The sequence below is a fragment of the Dipodomys spectabilis genome, unplaced genomic scaffold, assembly GCF_019054845.1.
Source record: "Dipodomys spectabilis isolate Male_0828 unplaced genomic scaffold, ASM1905484v1 ptg000264l, whole genome shotgun sequence".
Lineage (NCBI taxonomy): Eukaryota > Metazoa > Chordata > Mammalia > Rodentia > Heteromyidae > Dipodomys > Dipodomys spectabilis.
The window spans coordinates 2466250-2488093 of NW_024870941.1; the positions used below are offsets into that span (position 1 = coordinate 2466250).

The 21844-nt window shown below is 41.6% G+C and overlaps 1 protein-coding gene across 1 annotated transcript in view; it reads left to right on the top strand.

Annotated features, from left to right (window-relative positions):
* The first annotated feature begins 10466 nt into the window (after nt 1-10466).
* Efr3a (EFR3 homolog A) overlaps nt 10467-21844 on the top strand; it is an 84739-nt gene continuing 73361 nt past the window's right edge. The window contains exon 1 of the mRNA XM_042699913.1: nt 10467-10677. Coding sequence (XP_042555847.1) covers nt 10668-10677 — 10 coding nt within the window. The 5' untranslated portion in view covers nt 10467-10667. The remainder of the gene's footprint in view (nt 10678-21844) is intronic.

Genomic DNA, 21844 nt, shown 5'->3' on the forward strand with positions numbered 1-21844 from the left:
CACAGGCCTCACTACCTATTATCTGTCTCTGGAGGGAGATCAGAGTGAACAGTATGGAAATCAGTAGCTTTTTATCATCAGGTATATTCAGCAAGGAGGAAATGGGAGGATTTTTCTATTTGTGATCAATCGATCTGAAATATGGGAAATGGCTCCAGTCCATTTGGGCTGTTATAACAAAATGCCATAGTCTGGGATGATTTATAAAAGAGAAGAATTGACTTCTTACAGTCTCCAGAAGAGTCCAAGATGAAGGCACCAGCATCCATGTTTGGGGAGAGCGGTCTGCTGCTTCCTCACATGACAAGAAGGGAATAAAGGGCAAAGGGCATGAATATGGTGCCCCCAAAAGTAGCAGACCCTGTGGCTGAGGAAGTTGAAGTGAAAGAGGCCTGACTTTGTGTGTGTGTGTGTGTGTACAATGCACATGTGCACGCATGCCCATGTATGACTCTCCTGGGGCTTGAACTCATGCATACACATGGATGATGACTCTCCTGGGGCTTGAACTCAGGGTCTACCACTTGAGCCACAACTCCACTTCTTTTGGTGGTTAATTGGAGATAAGAGTCTCATGAACTTTTCTGCCTAGGCTGCCTTTTAACCACAATCCTCAGCTCTCAGCCTCCTGAGTAGTTAGGATTACTGGCATGAGCCACCAGCGCCCAGCCAGACTTCTTTTATCCTCATGAAGACAGAAGTTTCATAATTACCTCTTAAAAATCCCTTTCTTAATCTTGTCAGCATGGTGATCATGTTTCATCATTTCAAGGACACATTCAAACCACAACAGAAACAAATGAATAAAACTGGATGTACAGAATGTTTGGGTCTTTTTAATCTAGACCTTCTTCCTTGTGATCCCTTTGGAGAGTCTACATGCTACATAGTCTGATGGTCCACATGCTGCTCAGCCAGCCCTGACTGACCCCCTCCCCTGTAATCAGTAAACAAAGGATGTTAATCTCACTGACTGGTAACAAGGTATAGAGGAGATATTGTACAGATTAGCCTATCTTGGGAATTTTCAGCCGAGTTCCCAATAATCATAGTAACTACGCTCCATTATCTACAGGTATGATGTCCTGAAGCTGGGTTTGTACTGTCCATAGCTAGTAAATTAATAGCCACCTTGGTCCTGTAGTCTTGTAATCCCCTTCTCTGAAAGAATATAAAGAAACCACATGATTTATTTTTACCACTGGGCCTTAGTTTTCTGTATTTGATGTTGGTATAATTTGTGGATGGGAAGGGCAAAAACAAATTGTTTAAATAGGGATACAGGTGGACTCATTGCAACAATGAGATGTACAAGTCGTTATGTCGACAAATGAACTTTACAACTTTGGCAGGGGGGGGAGGGGATGTGATGGGAAGGCATGGGAAGAGGAAACAAAGGAGGCAACAATGCTTGATGAGAAATGTACTCATTACCTTGCCCATGTAATTGTAACCCCTCTGTACGGTATTTTCACAATAAAAACAACAACAACAAAAAACACCACTTGAATATTAGCACGTGATTTTCTCCTTTAGATTCCTGTCACTGTTATGTGAATGACTCCATGCTGACCTGGTAGGAGATGAGATGCAGGTTATCTCATAGGCTCTTAACTTAAACTAGCCACCCCAAGTTGTAGCCATATTGGTGTGTCTGACCAAATTCAGTGAGTTCTGCTCCAGATCGTTAAAGACATCCAGGTGTTTCATAAGCTCACAAGAAACAATAAAGGGTTGTTGTTTTAAGCCTTTATTTTTTCAGAACTTTGTTTTTGTGATCTTTATTGTACAAAGAGTTACCATTGAACTGTTTATGCGTGTAATCCATCTTTATCTATGTCATCCGCTCTTTTCCCCTATTCCTCACAATCCTCTCCTCATGTTTTCTTAATTTCTTAGGAAATGACTGCAACCTCTCCCACTTCCTTCTTCATTCAATTTCCCCCTTACCCTTGACATTCCACCATTCAAATACCATTCAAGTGTCAGCTTCCTGGTATTCATTTTGTTGGATTGTGAGTTTGTTTTTCTAAGGAATTATATACCCTTTGAATTCTCCCCTGCAAATACCATACTTTGGTTAATACATTTATGTACATTGGCATACAACACTGTGTGTTTATTTGTATACTTATAAATTAGTTCTAGCTTTTACCTATAAGAGAAGACAAATGTATTTTGTGTCTCTGAGCCTGACTTAATTCATTTAACATTTATTCCAGGTCCATCCATTTTTTTTCTTTTGCAAATGATGTAGTATCATTCTTTCTAATGGATGTGTACAATTCCATTGTGTATATAGCCTATATTTTCTTAATCTTTCATCCATGAGGGACATCTGGGCTGTTTTCCATATCTTAAGTCTCTGAGTCTTAAGGTATTTCTTTTAGTATCATTGTGGCAGAAAACGGATACACCATCTGTTTAGTGGCTACAGTCCATTCAAACATGACAGATGTCTTACTTAGAAGATGTCTATCATGTTCTCTTGGCAATTTAGAGCTATGACTAACAGAGAAACGTTAAACCTAGGATGTTGTTTTAATATAGTAGATCAAAAGATTTGAGAAGTATCATAGGACCATCTTGGATGCACAGAAAGAGAAGCAATGAGAGGCATTGAAAAACATATTACCCTCAGGGTTCTCCATGAACTCCCATTTTATAATCCCAACCTTTCTGGCTTTCTGAATTCCTATTCATAACCCTTGGGTCCTCAAAAAAGAATTCACTCTTTTTTAAGTGTGAGCTTTAACCGAACTCAAAATGATTTCTGATCAATGTAAATAAAAGATACCTTTAGGATAGTTTAATTATCTGGTTATCTTATTTTCATAGGTACTTAATAAGCAGTAGTTCTAAGATCTGCCAATTCCATCGATTAGATAAGTGTGCTCTCATCACATTTAGTCCAAGAAAACATTAGACTTTTAATAAATATTTCATACATTATATCATACATCATATGAATGAAATTGTAAAATGCCACCAATTAGAAACAAGAAACTCATCAAATGTACCCTGTACTTTAAAAACTAAGCAAAAAGAACATATTTTTCTATGAAATTACAGAGAACTTTCATATAAATAACACCATTTAAGATTTTTAGGCCTTTCTTCTCATTTAGCACTTAACTATTCTTCTGAGTCACATGTCTATATGAACATGGTGAAGTACTACTTTACACAAATTTGAACTTGACTTCTATTGTAGCCTTTAACCTAATGGTCAAATTGTGAGACTCATCAAAGTTGACCAGTTTTAACTACATAGCAGCTCAAATTCAGAGCGTCACTGGTTGTTCTGCGTTTTGCTTTCTTGAATTTCTTATCACTGAAAGTAAAATTACTTATCTCAAAATCACCTGGAAGCATTTGCAGATAGAACTCTGGGGGATGTTTATCGGTCCCTTCATGATTCATTCATGTCAACACTGCTAGCTTTGAAGCTCGTTTATTATCACTGTCTATTGCTTATTATTTAAATAGACCTATAATTTAGAGGAGCTTAGCATTTCTACAGCCTTTAGTTTCATGATACACACACACAGTAATTTTTTTTGTTTTATTGATATCCTGTATTGTGGTTTTTTAGTTAGTGATTTAAGCAACAAGTAAGAATACAAATTTAGATTACAGTTTAACTTCCAGTGGTCCTACAAGGAAAATAACTGTTGGGAAAATTGCTTGGACCTCGGCTTGATTAAGCCTGAAAGTGACAACCACTTGTGTATGGAAACTCAAGCATTTTCTTCCATAGTTGAGAAGTTGGAATGCCAAGTACATCCTTATCCCACAACCATTTATATGAGAAAAGAAAATTGCGTCTTAGAATTGAGCAAATGTGATCTTTTCTATGAGACAGTAGTCCTGCTGAGTTTTCTAAATTAGTCTTGAGTTCCTAGGCTCAAGCTGTCCTCCTGCTTCAGCCTCTCTAGTAGTTGGTATTATAGTTGTCTGCCATCATGCCAGCTAATTCTTGGGCTTTGAAGACAAATATTATATTTAGAAATATAAGATACAAGAGAATTATAGACAACTCAAAGTGCTATATATATATCACCCCCTTCTAGCTAATGAAAACAGTGTTATAGAACAATCAGAATTCCCTACCCTCCTTTTAGCCATCTGCTTGTGAGATTTTTCTTCCTTATTTCTGAATAGGTTTATGAGTCTTCTCTCCCATCTTACTAGATACAAATAGGATTTGGTTGTCATTGAGTTTCTTCTTTAAAAGTAAAAAGTGTTCTGGTTTGATTTCTAACTACTCAGTCACATTCATGATTTGACATAAATATGATTAACAGTGATAATATCTAATGACAACTCAACCTTGTATCAAGCAAATTGAATAGGCAACCCTCTATCTTGCTAGCTACATTAAAAACCAAAACAACTTAGTTTATGAGAAAGTACTTCTCATAGAAACAAGCATTACATATCTTACTGGATTGAATGTTTCAAGTTCTATTCATATTTTGTGTTAATAGTGAGCCCACACACTGTGTTTTAGCATTTTGGCTTAAAGTAGGGAACTGGCTTTTTTTTTTTTTTTTTTTTTTTTTGTCAGCTGTTGGGGTTGAACTCAGGGCCTGTGCGCTGTCCCTGACTTTTTTCCCTCAAGGATAGTGCTCTACTACTCTGAGCCACAGTGCCACTTTGTGTTTTCTGGTGGCTATTTGGACATAAGAGTCTCAAGTACTTTTCTGCCAAGCTGGCTTCAAACCACAATCCTCAGATCTCAGCCTCCTGAGTAGCTAGTGTTATAGGCATGAACCACCAGCACCTGGCTAACTTATATTTTTCTGAGAAAGGTGAACATAAATTTTAACAAAGTTCATTTCAAAACAATAGAAACTGGATGCAACTTCTTATTTCTATCTTTTTCCCAACTGAGAGGCTAGTAAACAATTATACGGTGATTGAAATTCAGCTTCAAGCCTGTAAAAGAAGAATCAATACAAAGCCTTCTGGGCATTCTTTAAGGAATTAGATACTGATGGAAAAACATGCTTTTCCTCTGGAGGACTTGACAATTCTTTTCTGCAAGACGAACTGGAATAGAGACAAGAATTCTTTGCACAGTCTGAATTTGCATTTCCTGTTGGGCCCATAATTTGCTCTTCAGTTGAATCTGTTTGTGTTTAATGAGTTTTGGGGCAGACAGACCTGAATTCAAATTGCAAAGACATTACTTACTCATGTGACTTTCAGCGATGTATTTAATTTCTTCAACCTTCAGTTTCTTCACATTAAAGCACCAAGGTTATTCATCTCGTCAGAGGATTATATCAGAAAATGTGTGCTAAGAAATAGCACAGCAGGTATAGACAATGAAGGGGAAGAAAAGGGGTGAGTGCAGTCAATAATTCATTGCACATACCACAAAATTAATAAAAGTAAGGGAAGGTCCTTAAGAATGTTGAAGGGGTGACACTCCTTTGCACAACTACTTAACATAATAAAAAAAGAAATAGCATAGTACATGTCACATGCAAAGACTTGGGTGGATTTTTATCTCCTGGCATTATTTTTTATACACTAATATTAGTTAGCTGCAGTTTGCAATAACTAATTAATAATGATCAAGGAGTGCATAACTAACTACTCCCAAACTCAAGTGACTTAAAATAATCACAATTTCTTTCATGCGTGCTCCTGTGTGTAGGTAGTTTGGGCTGATTTCAGCTGGGTGTCTAGGCTGAGCTTGCTTGCTTGTCTCATTTTTGAATCTTACGTTTGCTGGTTGGTTACCAGGGGCTGGGTGGTATATGGAGGCCTCTGGGAGGTTTGGGATGACTAGGACCTCTCTTCTCCAACAGAGAGAACAACCTTCTTTACCCTTCCTAAATCTCTAACATATTGGTTAAAGCCAACCTACACTCAGCGGTGGTGAAAGATTCTTCCCATGCATTCATCTTTCTAAGCTTCAATTTCCTTGTGAAAGGATCAACTACAAGTGTGCAAACAGAAAGGGAAGTATAATTCAGACTATTTCCTCAATTGATTATAAAGAGCTTCTTCTAGTTCCTTAATTGGCATCTCTGTGCTTCCTGTCTTTATGACCTTTACGTTCATTTCTCCTCTCCTTCTCCACTTCATCCCTCCCCCTCTTTCTTGTTTTCCAGTCTTCCTTACATAATCACTAAGCACTTACTATGCTCCATGACAATAAGTAAGATGTGATCCACCACATCATAAATGCAAAGGCCCTCACTCCCTTGCATGTCACTAATGTTAAACAGAACATTTTCTTTCCACTTTCACAGCTCCACTCCACTTTGTGTTCAATGCTAAAGCAAGCTAGCATTTTAGTAAATAGCAATGAGAGATAATTCTTTCCTCTAATTGTTTCAAATGATAGTGTTTCTAAGGAAGGCTTTCCAGCTGTTTTGTCTGATTTAATCAAGAACTCCTAACCTTATTATCTCTGGATTTTGGTTCTTATGCATTTGCAATTCTCTGTTATAAAGCGTAGATGACTGAGCCGTTGGGCTTGGGGGCTGATCAGGAATTTGTCGCTGGTACAGTGTCCTAGTTGGCATGGGAAAGGTTGAGTGATTACTCAGCTTATCCTTTTCATTTCTTTACCCAGGTGTCTCCAGCTACTCTGGCTAGCAGACGAGTGAGCAAATTGTTCTGGAATTTCGAGGTCTGTGGTCTCAACACAGAATGTAATCAGTAACAGGAATGGCCTTGTGTGGAATAGAAGACTGAATTAGAACCTCTCCATGCTTCAGCTCTTCTTGAAGGCAGAGGGGTACAGTCTTGGCTCAAGACAGCAACAGAAACATCTGGCAAGATTTCAACCAGGCTCAGGCCCAGGTCACACTGCAGGCCAATTACAACCTGATAATCTCAGAGTGAGATCTTGGTGTTTGTGAAAGTTTCCTCAGTTCTAAAGTTCAGTTAAGTTTGAAAACCAGTGCCACGAGAAGGCACACAGAAAGAACAATGCAACACGGAGGATTGCTTCTTCATCTTGAAACTGAGAAAACTTAAGTCCAGAGAGAACAAAGATCATTAAAAGACAAGTTGAAAATGTACGGCAGGTTTCAAATCCCAATGTTTTAAGCCTAAACAATGCTTTCTCTGCTTATGCAAATCGGAAGGGTATGACTCACTATTAAGAAATGAGTAGAGGGCTGGGAAGGGGCTCAGTGGTAGAGTGCCTACCTTGCATGCATGAGGGCCTGGGTTTGATTCCTTAGCATCACGTAAAAAAGCCAGAAGTGGTGCTGTGGCTCAAGGGGTAGAGTGCTAGCCTTGAGCTGAAGAGCTGAGGGACAGCGCCCAGGCACAGAGTTCAGACCCCATGACAGACATCTCCCCCACCGAAAAAAGAAAGAAAGAAAGAAATGGGTAGAGAAAAATGGAGAGAAATCCTAAACTAAGAAAGGACAACTATCACTGGTGTAGATATTTTGTGGTTAAAAAAGAGAACTGTATGCAATGAGAACATCAAATTGCCACATTATTATCTTTTGAGAACAAGCTTACGGAATATGTGAACAGCCTTACAGTTATTTCCTGTAAACTCTGAATTTGCTTGCAATTGCCTTTGGAAGCATTAAGATGTGTGCTAATTAAAAATGAATCATCTCAGTGAGAACTTGAAGCAAATACTGGTCTAAACTGGGCACAGGGCTATTTCAAGCTTTCGGGGCTAAAAGCTAATACTCTAGTAAGATGTTGACAATGACCTTTCTAATATTATTTTGATCTTTTAATTATTTCCAGAGAAGGAATAAAACACCAAGGGACAAAGACTGCCTATTTTTAATGGCCTATATTTTGAAAAATGTACTAGTAAACATATAAAAGTATTCTCCCATTTAAGTGCTAATGAATGTTTTCTTCAAACCTTAGGTTTTGAAAGCAGTACATTATTTCCTGAGGAGGGTTCTAGCAGCTCATCTCAAGTATACACACACACACAAATGTTCAAAGGCAGGTGCTCAGTAATGTAGCTTCTGATGGGATGCACAGATGCCAGTTCTCATGAGTCTTAAGAGAGGAGTATTGGTACAGAGCGGATGGGCAGGGAAAGGAGGGCCCAGGGGAGGGTAACTCTGCCTTTAGGTGAGATACTGAAAGATGTGATGGCAGCAGAATCATTGCTTCCTAGTGGTAAGAATTGAGGGGACCCACAAGCCAAACTGGAACCTGAGGGGGGACTCAAGGGGACAGCAGTGCTACCCAAATTCTACAGATATTAACTTGGAAAATGATACATATTGTGGAAACATTACTGTGATATTATTCCTGACTTTGTTCTGTCCTTTCTTTAAAATCTTTGATTGCTGATTCTATTTTCTGGCAGCAATACAAAACCCAAAGACCAAGGTGATTTTTTTTTTTAAAAAGCCAATCCAAACCAAACCATTCTGGGCCAGACTATTTCAAGGCTATTGGGATCTGCATCTTTTCCGAGTAATGAAAGTGGAGATGCTTGCCCCTGGGAACTGTGCCCACATGTGGCTTCTGGGGCACTGTGCCCTCTGGGTCCCCTTTCTTTCTGAATGTACCTTTGCCTGGCTCCACCAGCTTCCCCCAGAGGGCTCTTTCTGACATCCAGCTTCAGTTCTGTCCCTGTACCAAAGATTCACAAATCTCCCACCCTGAGAGGGCTCAGCTTGGACTTGTAGCCCATGTTCAGCCTGATATACCTAGCTTCCTTCAAGTTCTCTTGGATGTCTTCCTTGGATGACACCTCAAGCTCTATATGTCCAAAAAAAGCTCACATTCTTTTTTTCATGCCCTTTTCCAACTTAACTTCTGCTCTCCTGGCACCACGGCTTTCCTTGTTCCAACCTTGGAGTTACATAACTAGCAGATGCCTCTCTATTCCTTCCAAGCTAGCAGCCAACAAATGCCAAGGATTATTTTTCTGCATCAAGATCCAACTCTTTCCTTTTCCATATCTATCTACTACCAAGACAGTCTGGAACTCTCTCTTCTGCATCAGTATTGAAGTCTGCTTTAATTGGCTGCTTTATTTTTATGGTTTTTCTACCATGTGGTCTACATTAATAATTAATATTACCCTGATCAGGAACAAAAATAATCTGTCAAAGGATGGATTCGAAGATTGAGTGTAAGGTTGTTTTGTAACTATAGTTTTACTGTCTTGTTTTTATACCCTTGGACAAATATAGTCATCACTTGGTAAGGTAACAGGATTCCTCATTCAATAACAAAAATCTTTAGATCAAGTTTTAGGGAGAAAAGTGGAAACAGGAAAAATTTGAAGATGATAGCATATATAGTAGGGCATTGAAGCCTAAGGACCAATGAGCCTAGGATGTGTCTTTGTTAGCAAGAGACAATTTCCTATCTCTTGTACACACTCCCCTCTCATCAGCTTCTATGATTCACTCTAAATTCCCCTCCATCTCCCCTGTAATCCTAATGAGGAGGCTGAGAGCTGAGGAAAATCCATGAGAGTCTTAACCCCAATTAAACACCAAAAAGCTGGAAGTAGAGATGTGGCTCGAGAGCTAGCCTTGAGGAAAAAAAAATGAAGGGGTAGCTCCCAGGTCTCGGGTTCAAGGCCCAGTGTTGGCACCCTTTCCACCTTCTCCCCAGCCTCTCCAAGGGCTGACCGGTTTTTTTTTTTTTTTTTTTTTTACTAAAGTAAGATAAGAGCCCTTCCTGGCTCTTATCTTCATCTTCTTTAACCTCTCCCCTCAGAATAGAGAGGAGAAGATTCTGCCGAATGTCATTTCCGTAGGGTATAGGGTCTGAAATGTACACTTATACATACATCATCCTGGCAAAGAGGGCAGTAAGTTTAGCTCAGGACCCAGGAGAGCCAGGTCATTGTGGCCACCAAGGATCCCGAACCACTGTGAAATTGTGTCAGATCCCTGGGGCGAGCCTCTGTTTTGCCCCTCGGAGTTGTGCACAGCAGGCTCGGGAGGGCACTCTGGCTCCGGCCTGCTGAGCTCCGTGACAATTAAACCCATCAAATATCCTGATCCGCTGAAGGGATCGGGCCCGCCCTCCCCGGGGATGGCCTCGGGTGGCACAGGATCGCTCTGAGTCACCCGAGGAGCGGGAGGAAAGGGACGTTTTCGGTCCCCGGGGTTGGGGGAGGGGCGCAGCCGCCGCCCGGGGGCCTCCGGGCGTCTCCGGGAGGTCACTCGGGTCACCCGCTCTGCAGGGACTGCAGCTCACAGCACGGCTCGAGCCAGCACCTTTAATTGACCCCCTCGCAGCCCCAAGCCCACGTATCAGTCCAAACGAAAGCCACACACATGGCTTTTGAGAAATTAAAGCAAAAAGCACAAAACACAGCACAAATCCCACCAGCGGGTGCGCAGGGGTCAGGCCCCTAGGCGTGGGTCCCGGTGGAACCGGTCATCCCACGGGAGCAGGGGGCGTGGGCGGACGTGGGCGACGCGCTGACGTCACGGGCGTGGCCACGCCCCCGGCGCGCGTTGTCCGGCTCGGAGCGCGGCGGGCTGTGGCGGCCGGCGCCGGCGGGGTTGCGTTGGCGGCCGGGACCTGCGCGGTCCGCTCGCTCGGCTCTTCACCAGCCCCCTCCTTCCCTCCCCAGCCTGGGCCGGGTCTCCGCGGGCGGCCGGACGCCGGCGGTCATGGTGCGGGCGGCGCGGCCCCGTTGAACCTCGGCGCGGCGGCGGCGAGCCCGGCTCGGGGTCACCATGCCTACCCGTGAGTGCGCGGCGGCGCCGGGCGGGCGGGCGGACGGGCGGGCGGCCTGGCGGACGGGGGCGGCGGGAGGTGGCGGCCGCTCGGCCGGCCCGGGGCCCGGGGCCCCACCTCGCCCCGGCTCCGGGGCCCACGCTCTCGCCGCTCGCCGCTCGCAGGCGGGGCCGCGGAGAGCCAGGAAGTGGCCGCCCGGCCGGCCCGGGGAACTTTCGTTTCGGCTTCGCCGCTCCGGGGCGGCGGCGCGGGCGCGAGCCCCGCACACACCGGGGAAACCGAGGCCCGGGCGTCCGGCAGGGACCTGCCAGAGTCCGAAAAGTTGAGGTTCTTCCTCTAGCCCGCCGCGCAGCTCCGCGGGACCCGGGGTCCCCTGGTCACGGTCCCCGCAGCTCGGCGGGACCCGGGGTCCCCTGGTCACGGCCCCCGCAGCTCGGCGGGACCCCGGGGTCCCCTGGTCACGGCCCCCGCAGCTCGGCGGGACCCCGGGGTCCCCTGGTCACGGCCCCCGCAGCTCGGCGGGACCCCGGGGTCCCCTGGTCACGGCCCCCGCAGCTCGGCGGGACCCCGGGGTTCCCCGGTCACGGTCCCTGCAGCCCCGCCGGACCCGGGGTCCCCGGGACACGGCCCCCCGCTGCTCTTGCGCAGGTGGGTCGCGCGGATCCCGGGACCTTGCCGCCGTCCTTCCCCTCCACACCGTCCCCCCTCCCATCCCCACTCTCCCCCCTTCCCCCCAGCGGCCGGGGAGGGTGAACTTGGGCCTCCTTAGGCACCTTGTTACACCCAGGCGCCTCTCAGTGTGGTTTTGGAATCCCCTGCTTCACACCCATCAGGGGATTCCTGCGTGCTTTAGGGGTTCCCCCCACTCCCCCGCCTTGCAAAAGAGGTTCTGGAGCTTGTCCCCAGAATCTGCTCCTTCTCAAAAGCTATGCAATTACGACCCGACCCCATGGTTTGAGGATCTAAAATCCTGCAAATACTGGGTTTTGGTTTTTTTATGGATGTGATACTCCAGTGCCACTCTTGACCCATTTTAAAGTGACCCAAATAATTGCAGTGTGACTTGAAACCCACAAGCATCTGTGCAAACTAGAGTAGATCCTGATCTTGCCCTGGGAGGAAGCGTGGCAGTGATTTGGTTTGAGATTCTTTTCAAGTAAGGCTTTTTTCAGAAAATGTTCCAGGCTATTAAAAAAAAATCTTTAAACACTTGGATTTCATAGCATTCATGAATATTTCTAATTGTGCATATTTCTGAACATGTACAGGATACTGAATTACCAGAGTCGTCTGTAGTGTTTTGGCTAATACTGAGTAAAGAGAAATTATTATGTGTACTACTATGGCAGTTTTTCTTTTTTAATTTGAATGTTACCTGTAAAAGTTACTTTTAGCTCCTCAAGCATGGAATGGATTTTTTTTTCTTAGTATAGTACTTTATGGCCTTAACTCATTTGTTTTAGACTTGGTATCCAGGGCTTATGTCAGTGTTTTACTCATCTAGGCTGGAGGTATATCATTTAGCATGATCTTCATTATCGTTGTCACTTTATTATGTCTAAATTCATGCACACATGATTCAGTAAATATGAGGTTGGCTTTGTGCTAATCTTTTGCTTTCTGCAAAAAGCAGAGGGGAAGGAGATAACTGTTCTTGAAAGTTAAAGCTTCAGCTGGAGTTTATTGGTAAAATGTCAGTTGGCATACTATGAAATTAACAAGTTTTTAGTTCTGACTACAAAATTAACAAATCAACATGTTCTAACATGGTGTAGTTTCATCGAGAGGATATAGAGAAACTTGTGTCTTAAAAATGTTTGATTTACTCTGTTAGCAAGTGGTGGAGTTTGCCTAGTTAAAATATAGATTTCACTCCCTAGCTGAAATGCTGGAAGAAATATTTGTTTTACCTATCATTGTTAATATTTGCCACAGTAAACGTCTGTGACTGAATAGAAGTGTGCAAAAGATAGGGGCACAGATAAAAGTGAGTAGTCATTGACTTTTCTTTTCCTTGATGATCAGAGCTGTCATACTTGCTGGGATACAGTGAGCAGAGTGCTTCTTAGAAATTGTGTGTAGATTAAGCGTCCAATATGTGAAGTGTATAAGCAAGCTGAGAGCAAAAGTGTCAGTTTCTCTAGGAATACTTGTAAGAAGAAAATTCAGTTCCAATAGCAAAGCTTTTTTTGTTTTGTTTTGTTTTTTAATGTTGCTTCGTGAAGAGTCTTATTTACCAGTTTGGCCAGTTAATCTTTTAAGAGGTTTAGCTAGATAATGTAAAACTGAAGGTTTGGCAATGTTTTTGGTCTTCTGGACTCTAGAAATCTGAGAGTATTCTTCTTCTGTATTGTAGAATAAAAGCTTCTGTTGATGTTTTTATTGTTTAATTGGAATATTGGTGGTCAGTCATTAAACTGGTATTGATTGGTACAGTGTAGCTGAGTATGGTATACTAGCCAAGGAATAACGTAGGAATGCACAACTCGGAATATAAACTATTGCTTCATTGGAGTTATTTTGCAGCAGACTGGAAGAATTCTTGACAAGAATTCTTTGGTCATTTCATTTTATTTTCATCCAGGAGATTGAAACCAGCAGTAGGCACAGATTTCACGACTTATGTCACTGAATGACCTTTCAAATCTACAAACCTGTAATTCGATGCATTTTTCTAAGGGCCTTTATTCCATTCCCTCCCTATTCAAAGAACTGTTAAGATTTTGCTTTCAAACTGAATCATCCTTTGAAGGAAACTTAGATTAATTAATCGACTTATTTGGTTAGTTTTGCAAGTCTGAGCACTGAGATTCTGAATTTTGATTACTTCTTGAGGTCACAAATGAAGTAGAACTGGCACTTTAACGCAGATCTGGCCCTTACACTCAAGTGACTACATTGGATACGCATGTTGAGCCTAGATAACATCTATTTTTCCCTAACACAAAGTCGATAACTAAGCCTTTTTATCCTCTTGAGTTACATTGAGAGAAATGTAAACTTATTCAGAACTACATCAGAATTTCTTTGCATTTACAGGAAAGTTTAACATTTGCCTTGGCTCCCATCTCAATAGCAGGAATTTGTGGGAAGAAGGCTATGGATTTCACTGGTGTGTTAAGTAGTTGCTTGGTTATACAGGCACAGAACAGCTTTTTAGTAAGCTAAGGAGGAGACTCTTTAGTTCATAGATCACATACCTGGAGACAAACGTGTCTTATGTATAAAGAGTTGTTATGCTTTTATTATTTATTTTTTTGCTGGTACTGAGTTTGAACTTAAGACCTTATTCTTGCTCTGCTGGAAGCCTGGATCTTTTGCTGGTTATTTTGGAGGAGTCTGGACAGACTTTCTGGTCAGACTGGCTTCTTGACTGCAAGTAGCTAGGATTGCAGGAGTTAAATTTTTATATTGGTTAAGGGAATCCATACTCTTAACCCTAGTTTTCTGTTAAATTATTATTTAATTATGTATGGGTAGTGTTTTTTTTTTTTCTTTTACTTTTTTATTTTGTGCCCATCCTAGGGCTTGAACTCAGTTTTTGGGCACTGATCCTGAGCTTATCTGCTCAAAGCTAGTGCTCTACCACTTGAGCCACAGGTCCACTTCTGGCTTTTTTGGTAGTTAATTGGAAATAAGAGTCTCATGGACTTTCCTCTGTGGGCTGGCTTCAAACCATGATCCTCTGATCTCAGCCACCTCACTATCTAGTATTGCAGGCTTCAGACACCATTGGGCAAGTTAATGCCTTCTTTTTTCACTAGATTCTGGCATTGTCATCTGGGTTGATTTGTTAGATGACAGTAATTTGGTCACTGTTTTTTCCTCAGATGAGGCTAATATGCTGTCAATCTATTCTTAGATAAGAATGTACAGAGTGAAGGACGGCTGCTATTTGAAAGTATTTTCTTTTTAAAATGCTTTGTATGCTGTGTTACTTTATATGTCCCTATAACAAAATACATGAGAAAAACAACATTAAGGAAGGACATATTTGTCTTGGGTCATGGTTTAAGATAATTGGGTCCATAGTCCTCTCACTTCATTGCTATAGGCCTATAGCTAGGAGCAAATCTATTTCCTGGCTATCAGAAAGCAGAGACAGAGAGGAAGGGTCCCGGGACAAGACACTCCCTTTAAAGTTAAGTCCTCAGTGACTGACTTCAAATAGCCCTCAGTTCCAACCAGTTCACTTAGTTATGAATTCATGAGTGGCTTAATAACAGCCCTTGTAATCCAGTCACATATCAAAAAGAGTCCATTAGGATGCAACCAGACCATTAACATTTTTGCCTTTTAGAGAGATGTTTCATATCTAAACCAGAACACATGCAAATTCACTTTTTTTTTTTTTGTCGGTCATGGGGCTTGAACACTGAGCTGGGGTGCTGTCCTTGCACTCTTCAGCTCAAGGCGAGCACTGGACTGCTTGGGCCACAGCGCCATTTGCGGTTTTCGAGTGGTTTATTGGAGATAAGAGTCTCACGGACTTTCCTGCCCAGGCTGGCTTTGAACTGCGATCCTCAGATCTCAGCCTCCTGAGTAGCTAGGATTACAGGCAAGAGCCACCGGTGCCCAGTAATTCACAGATTCTTTTTTTTTTTTAATTTATTTTTTATTGTGAAAATACTGTACAGAGAGGTTACAATTACATGGGCTAGATAATGAGTACATTTCTTATCAAGCATTAGCCTCCTCCTTTGTTTCCACTTCCCATCCCTTCCCATCCTCTCCCCCCCACCCAATCCTCCCCACCCCCCCCCACCAAAGTTGTGAAGTTCGTTTTTGACATAAAGACTTGTACTTCTCATTGTTGCAATGGGTCTACCTGTATCCCTATTTAAACAACTTGTTTTTCCCCTTCTCCACAAATTCTAATTCACAGATTCTTATACTGACTTTTGAGCCTTTTTAAATTAAATTTACTTGTATTCATTTTTTATCTTTTCCTCCTCCTCCCTTCTCTCCTTTCTTTCCATTCTTTCCTCTTCCTGTTTTTCCTCCTCCTCCTTTTTCCACTCAGGACATTTTATCTTTCCTGAGTTGTAGCCTAAGATTTTCCTCTTTTTTTTCCCCTGCTGTGACTATTTGAATTTTGGTACTTTGGTCACTGCCAGTGACCTTATCTTTCAGTCTGTTCCACAAATAGGGACATGAGGCTACCTGGAAGGTGTGTAGATCGTGAGATAAGATTGGAAGAGTTGATGCTTTAGATGTTATGCAAGAAGCAATTAACTTGACCTGAAAGTGCATTCAAACTGTCACAATCAACAGTTAGGAGAGTGGCTGTCTTCTGCATACTAGAAGTTTCCAGATTATTGATTACTTTATAAAGTTACCCTTTGCTATTAGAGTTAGGCATTAAGTTTTGAATGCTGACTGTATACTTTGCAGTATATGTTGTTCTTTTTTTATATTTTTATTGTAAAAATACTGTACAGAGGTACAGTAGGGTAATGAGTACATTTCTTATCGAGCGTTGTCACCTCCTCCTTTGTTTTTCCCCTTCCTCCCCACCTCCCAAAGTTGTAAAGTTTGTTTTCTACATAGTGTCCTGTACGTCCCATCGTTGCAATGGGTCAGCCTCTATCCTTTTTGTTATTTCCCTTCCCCTCCCCAAATTAGAAAAATGTATATACAAGATTCAGGCTGTTGTTTTTAAGACTTATAATGTACCATGTGATTTTTCTTTTTTTTTTTTTTGGTTTTGTATGTTCCTCCCCCATGCTATAACCCTGTTTTCAGTGTATTTGATTCTGGTGCCAGAATCTTGTATATGTTGTTCTTTACAGGAATTACCTTGTTTCACCTTCCTCTTTTGAGTGATGTCTGATTCCACCTGCCCCAGAGATGGAGAGATAGAGGTTCAGGGAAGTAAGTTGCAGAAACTGGGATTGGAACTGTCTTGTCTGACTGCTTCAGTTCTTCTTGTATCCTCCGGCTCTGAGCCAAGGCAGAGGTGAATCAGATTGTCCCCTCTTCCTTAGACACTGTCATCTTTACTGCTTTAGCACTGTACTCGGTTACATAGTAAGGATTTAGTAAATGTTGAGTAAATGAATGATGGAATTCTAAGTGGAGTTAGAGAAATTGTTCTTTAGATACCATGCCAAACCTGAGATTTTTTTTTCATAAAACTGTGTTGTAAGTTTTATAAGTTTATGGGTAGGTTATGACCAGACATGCCTGTAACATTTTCTGAGTTCTTGAGACAAATGCAGATGGAGGCCTGCATTATAGTCTCAATAAGGGTTTTTAAACTTGGACATCTTGGACCATATTTTGCTGGGGTGAGAAAAGGTTGATGTCATGGCATTCTAGCATGTTTATTTATTCCCCCCCCCCCCCCCCCCCCCCCCAGTCATCACGACTGCCTCCAAGTTTTGAGAATCAAAAATGTATCTAGAGGGCTGGGAAGGTGGCTCAGTGGTAGAGCGCTTGCCTTGCATGCATGAGGCCCTGGGTTCGATTCCTCAGCACCACATAAGCAAAGAAGAAAAAAACCGGAAGTGGCACTGTGGCTCAAGTGGTAGAGCGCTAGCCTTGAGCTGAAGAGCTGAGGGACAGCGCCCAGGCTCAGAGTTCAGGCCCCACGACCTGACCAAAAACAAACAAAAAACAACAACAACAACAAAATGTATCTAGATACTAACAGATGTCCCTGGGGTACAAAATTGTATCTGGTTGAGAACTTTGGATCCAATTATTTAAATGTTACAGGTCAAGCTGTGCCCAAGCATGGCCTACTTTCTCATTTAGGTTCCTTAGCCCTCGGCCAGGTTGTCAGGAATGCCACCTCCACTCGAAGGCCCAAGCAGCTTATAGGCCTGATGTGGTCACTAGTGATCTTATGGGCAATGCAGGGTCTTTCCTGACTCTGAGATGTGATTGATTACCCTGTTAGGTTCCACTAGTAGTTTCTTCATCTCAGGATTTGCCAAATCATACCATCTTAGTAATTGGGAAGAGGAAGCCAGTTTACTGGGGAACTCAATATGCCTGGCCTCCTACATTGGATAATTTGGAACTGGCATATTTAAACAAAACTGCCGTAGCCTTGCTTCTCTGGTTTTCTGGGACAATGATTTCCAGTAGAAGCACTTTGCCCTTGCCCATCCACAGACCCCATAAAAGCAAAGGAAATACTTTGTGCTTTGGGAGGCAGAACCCTTTATGGTGAAATGAAGGTGCTAGTTTTTAGGATACAGCCACATTGTAGCCATTATATAGGTCTTGTTTGCTTTGGAATGAGCCTAGCTGTCATGCATGGTGCACCTGCAGCACCAAGGTGGGCTGCAATGAACAAAGCAGATTCTCCTCTGGCTGTTGTAGTTTTCTTTTTCCTATGTACTGCTTTCTCCCTTTAGATGCTAGGTAGCATGATTCAGACTTTGATTAAAGACAGAAGCATTACTCAGGCATTTTTATCACATCTCTGAATCATACAATGTTTCTTCTTGAACATCAGTTCCAACACAGGCTCCAGTTTTATATGGAGCCCAGTTTTACTTGGACACCCCCCCTTTACCCCATGTGGTGGTAGAAAAGCTTCATACCATTGTTGGAAAGTGGTCTCAGACATTTTCTGAAATGGAGAGGACACGGAAAATATAAACCTAATCACTTCAGGGAGTTTAAAGCGAATGAGAGAAATTGAGCTGTTTGGTTAGGCTAAGGATCTTAAATATTTTTGCTAAGTGAGCCTTGTTGAGAATATGCTGAAAGCTATGATAATTATTCCCCAGAAACATGAAGATTCTCACCCAAAGTTTTACTATATATTTTGAAGGGATTTAAAGGCACATTGAGAATCCTCTGGTGTTATAATTTGAGTATGAAATGTCTCCACAGGCTCATATGTTAGAAACTTGGTCTCCAGCTGATGGTGCTTTTCTTCAGAGTTCTAGAAACTTCAAGAGGCAGTGCCTTAGTAGAGGATATAGGTCACTGGGTGGATGGGTGGGTAGTCTACTGTGTCCCTGGCCCCATTCTAGGTCTTTGCTTCCTGTGCCATCAGGGGAAAAGGTTTCATCATATGCTTCGACTACCTTATTCTGGCAAAGTACATGATGTCAAGCAACTATGGACTGAACCTTCTGAAAGCAGCAGTTAAAATTAACCTTTTCTCCAGTTATTTTCTTAGTATTTTGCTCATGGCTATACAAAAGTAACATATACCTGGAGAAACAAAGCAGAGCACCCTAGTGGGAGTTAAGAATATCACTATTTGTCAGATATATCGTGGTATTCAAAGTACTTCTTTTGTCATTTATTTTTCTCCTAATTTTATATACATATTTTTTCTTAACTTTCTTTGTTAGCTTACTGCAATCTTTTATTATGTAGATGACTATTCAGTATGCTTTCCTAAAATTGATACCTATGATTATGTAAGAATTGTAGCATCACCAGAGAAAGGAATTAAGAGGGAAAGCAAAAATAGAATTTTGAAGCTAAAGGGGAAATTTAATCACCAAGGGACAAATGAAACTGAACAGTTAAGTGTGTTACTCAGGTGGGTCATGGTGTGGTGCTGGCACCCAGGTTATCTATTACTGGGTGTGCTCATTATTTCATACTTCTTCATGGGTGAGTGACAGGAGTATATTCAAGAGAAGTATGGTAAAAATCACAGCTAACAGCCTGTAATCCTAGCTATCAGGAGGCTGAAATCTGAGGATCGCGGTTCAAAGCCAGCCCATGCAGGAAAGTCCCTGAGACTCTTACTTCCAATAAACCACTAGAAAACCGGAAGTGGTGCTGTAGCTCAAGCACCTTGAGCTGAAGAGTGCAGGGACAGCGCCCAAGCCCAGAGTTCAAGCCCCACGACCGACCCCCCTCCTCCCCAAAAAATCACAGCTAATGAATGACTTGAAATATTTAAAAATATCCAATAGAAAAATGTTACAGCATTTATAAGATCTGAAGACAGAGCATTGCCAATCCTATGATGTTAAGGGTATATACTAGTACTTATTATATATGACAGGATAACAACTAATAAGTGGCTTTGGAAAAACACTACAGTTTCCTTAATAAAGAGTGTTCATTAAAAGCTAAAATCACCTTTCTGTCAGATTATTGATCTGTAACAATACCATGCAAAGGTAGTAAGACTCAGTACATAACACATATGCACATTGATCATTGATTTTGGGAAGCAGTTTAGTGTATCTTTTCAGTGATTACCCACTAACCCCATAACTTCACCTACTGGGATTTTTAAGAAATGGTTCAAAACAGAGGGCACCAAGATTTCTGCATCACCATACCTGTTATAGTAATACTTGCAAAATAGTGTGAACCCAGGAACTTATATTCAGTAATGGACCATTTCTGAAAATGGATTATAGAACATGTTTACAACAAAATATAATGAGGTAGTTAACAATGGACTTCCAAAACCAAGAATGGTTGTGCTTAGAATTCTGGCACCTGGGAGCCTTAAATGGGAAGATGGTGAATTAAGGGCGAGACTCAGTCTCAAAACAACAAAGAGACAAACAAAACGCACAAACTTAATGAGGGTGCTAGGAGTTTTTATTTTCTAGTTGTTGTTTTATTCTCTAATTGTTTTCATATTTTCTGCTGTTAACCTTATATAATCATAATTACAGCTTTCACAGTTTTTTTCAAAAACCTGAAATAAAGCATTCAAATACACTGAAGAATTCAGAACAGCCAGTCACATAGTGTGACTTTCTTTACATTAGCTTCGGAAAAGGGTGCTTTGTTGACTTAATTGCTATCATGTGCTCATGATTATAAAATTGGGAGAATGACCTGAGAAGTGAGTGTTTGATGGGGAGTATAATTCGTCTTAATATTAAAACAATGGCTTTTTTTCTTACCATTTTGTATATTTTTTTTAAAAAAGGAGAAAATAATGTTTGCTTTATTAAGTGGTGGTTTCAGTCATGAAAACCTGAAAGGTTTAGATGAATCATTATGTGGGAGTTCAGTTTTGGGGAGTCTGTAGGTTTTATGTTAACCATTTTTGGAATGATTGTGTGTTGTAGAGTGAATACAATGCTAGACAAGTATGATCACAGAATGAGTGTTGGCAGTTTCTCCTATGATTAATATGTCAGACCTGTCAAAATTCTGTCATTATGTGTGCTAGGTTCATTGAGTTCTTAGAAGTGAGTTAGTGCTCGTCTGTTCTGAAGCAGAAGCTAATACTGTTTTTTCTCCTTCCGTGCAGGATATATTCTTTCTTCACACAATTGTCCATTGCTCTTTAATTTTAGATGTTATTAGATAGAATAAGTCTAATTTTTACTGAAGAAATAATCACTACTCGGGATTTTTTCATCATACCTCTGAATCAAGTTTGCCTCTTTAAAAATTTGGCATTATAAACCTTTTGGCTGTACATCTTTCAAGTAGAGTTCTATCTGCTGTTACTTTTGGTTTTATTTTTAGTTAGCAAGTGGTTCCGCTGTATCTTTCATTTTATATTACCCAAACTCCAGGAAGTCTGTTGGAGTAGTTTCCTGAATAATGCTAAGTATTCCTCACACCCCTGCTACTTAATTGGCTTTTTTTCCCCCTTGAACAGTTGTCTTGGCAATTTGCTACCAGGTTCTCTGTGATTTGGTTGCAGTTAACTTTAAAGGATCTCACTCCAGCCGAGCAGACAAATGAAATAGTAGCTCTCCAAGTTTGTTGTTCTTACTTCCTGGGGTCTCAGAAACTTTGCAGAAAGCACTGTTCTGGCTAGCTGACTGGCCTGGAAGCTGAGGGTAGTGGCTCATTTATGGGTATCTGAAATCAATTTATTTTGGGGACTTAGTTAAAAGTATTTCTACTAAGCTGGGCATTGGTGGTTTACACCTGTAATCCTAGCTATTCAGGAAGCTGTGATCTGAGGATTGAGGTTCAAAGCCAGCCCAGGCAGGAAAGTCCATGAGACTCTTATCTCCAATAAACTACTTAAAAAAGGTCAGAAGGAGTGCTGTGGCACAATGTGGTAGAGCACCAGCCTTGAGCACAAAGAGGCACAGGGACAGTGCCCAGGCCCTGAGTTCAAGCCCCAGGACTGGCAAAAAGAAAAAAAAAGCATTTCTACTAGCTATTTGACTTATGAAATGGATGAGAACATCTAAAAATATTTAGGTGCAATGGGGATTTAATGTAATTATATTTTCAAGGTAGGAAGTGCCTTTTGAATGTG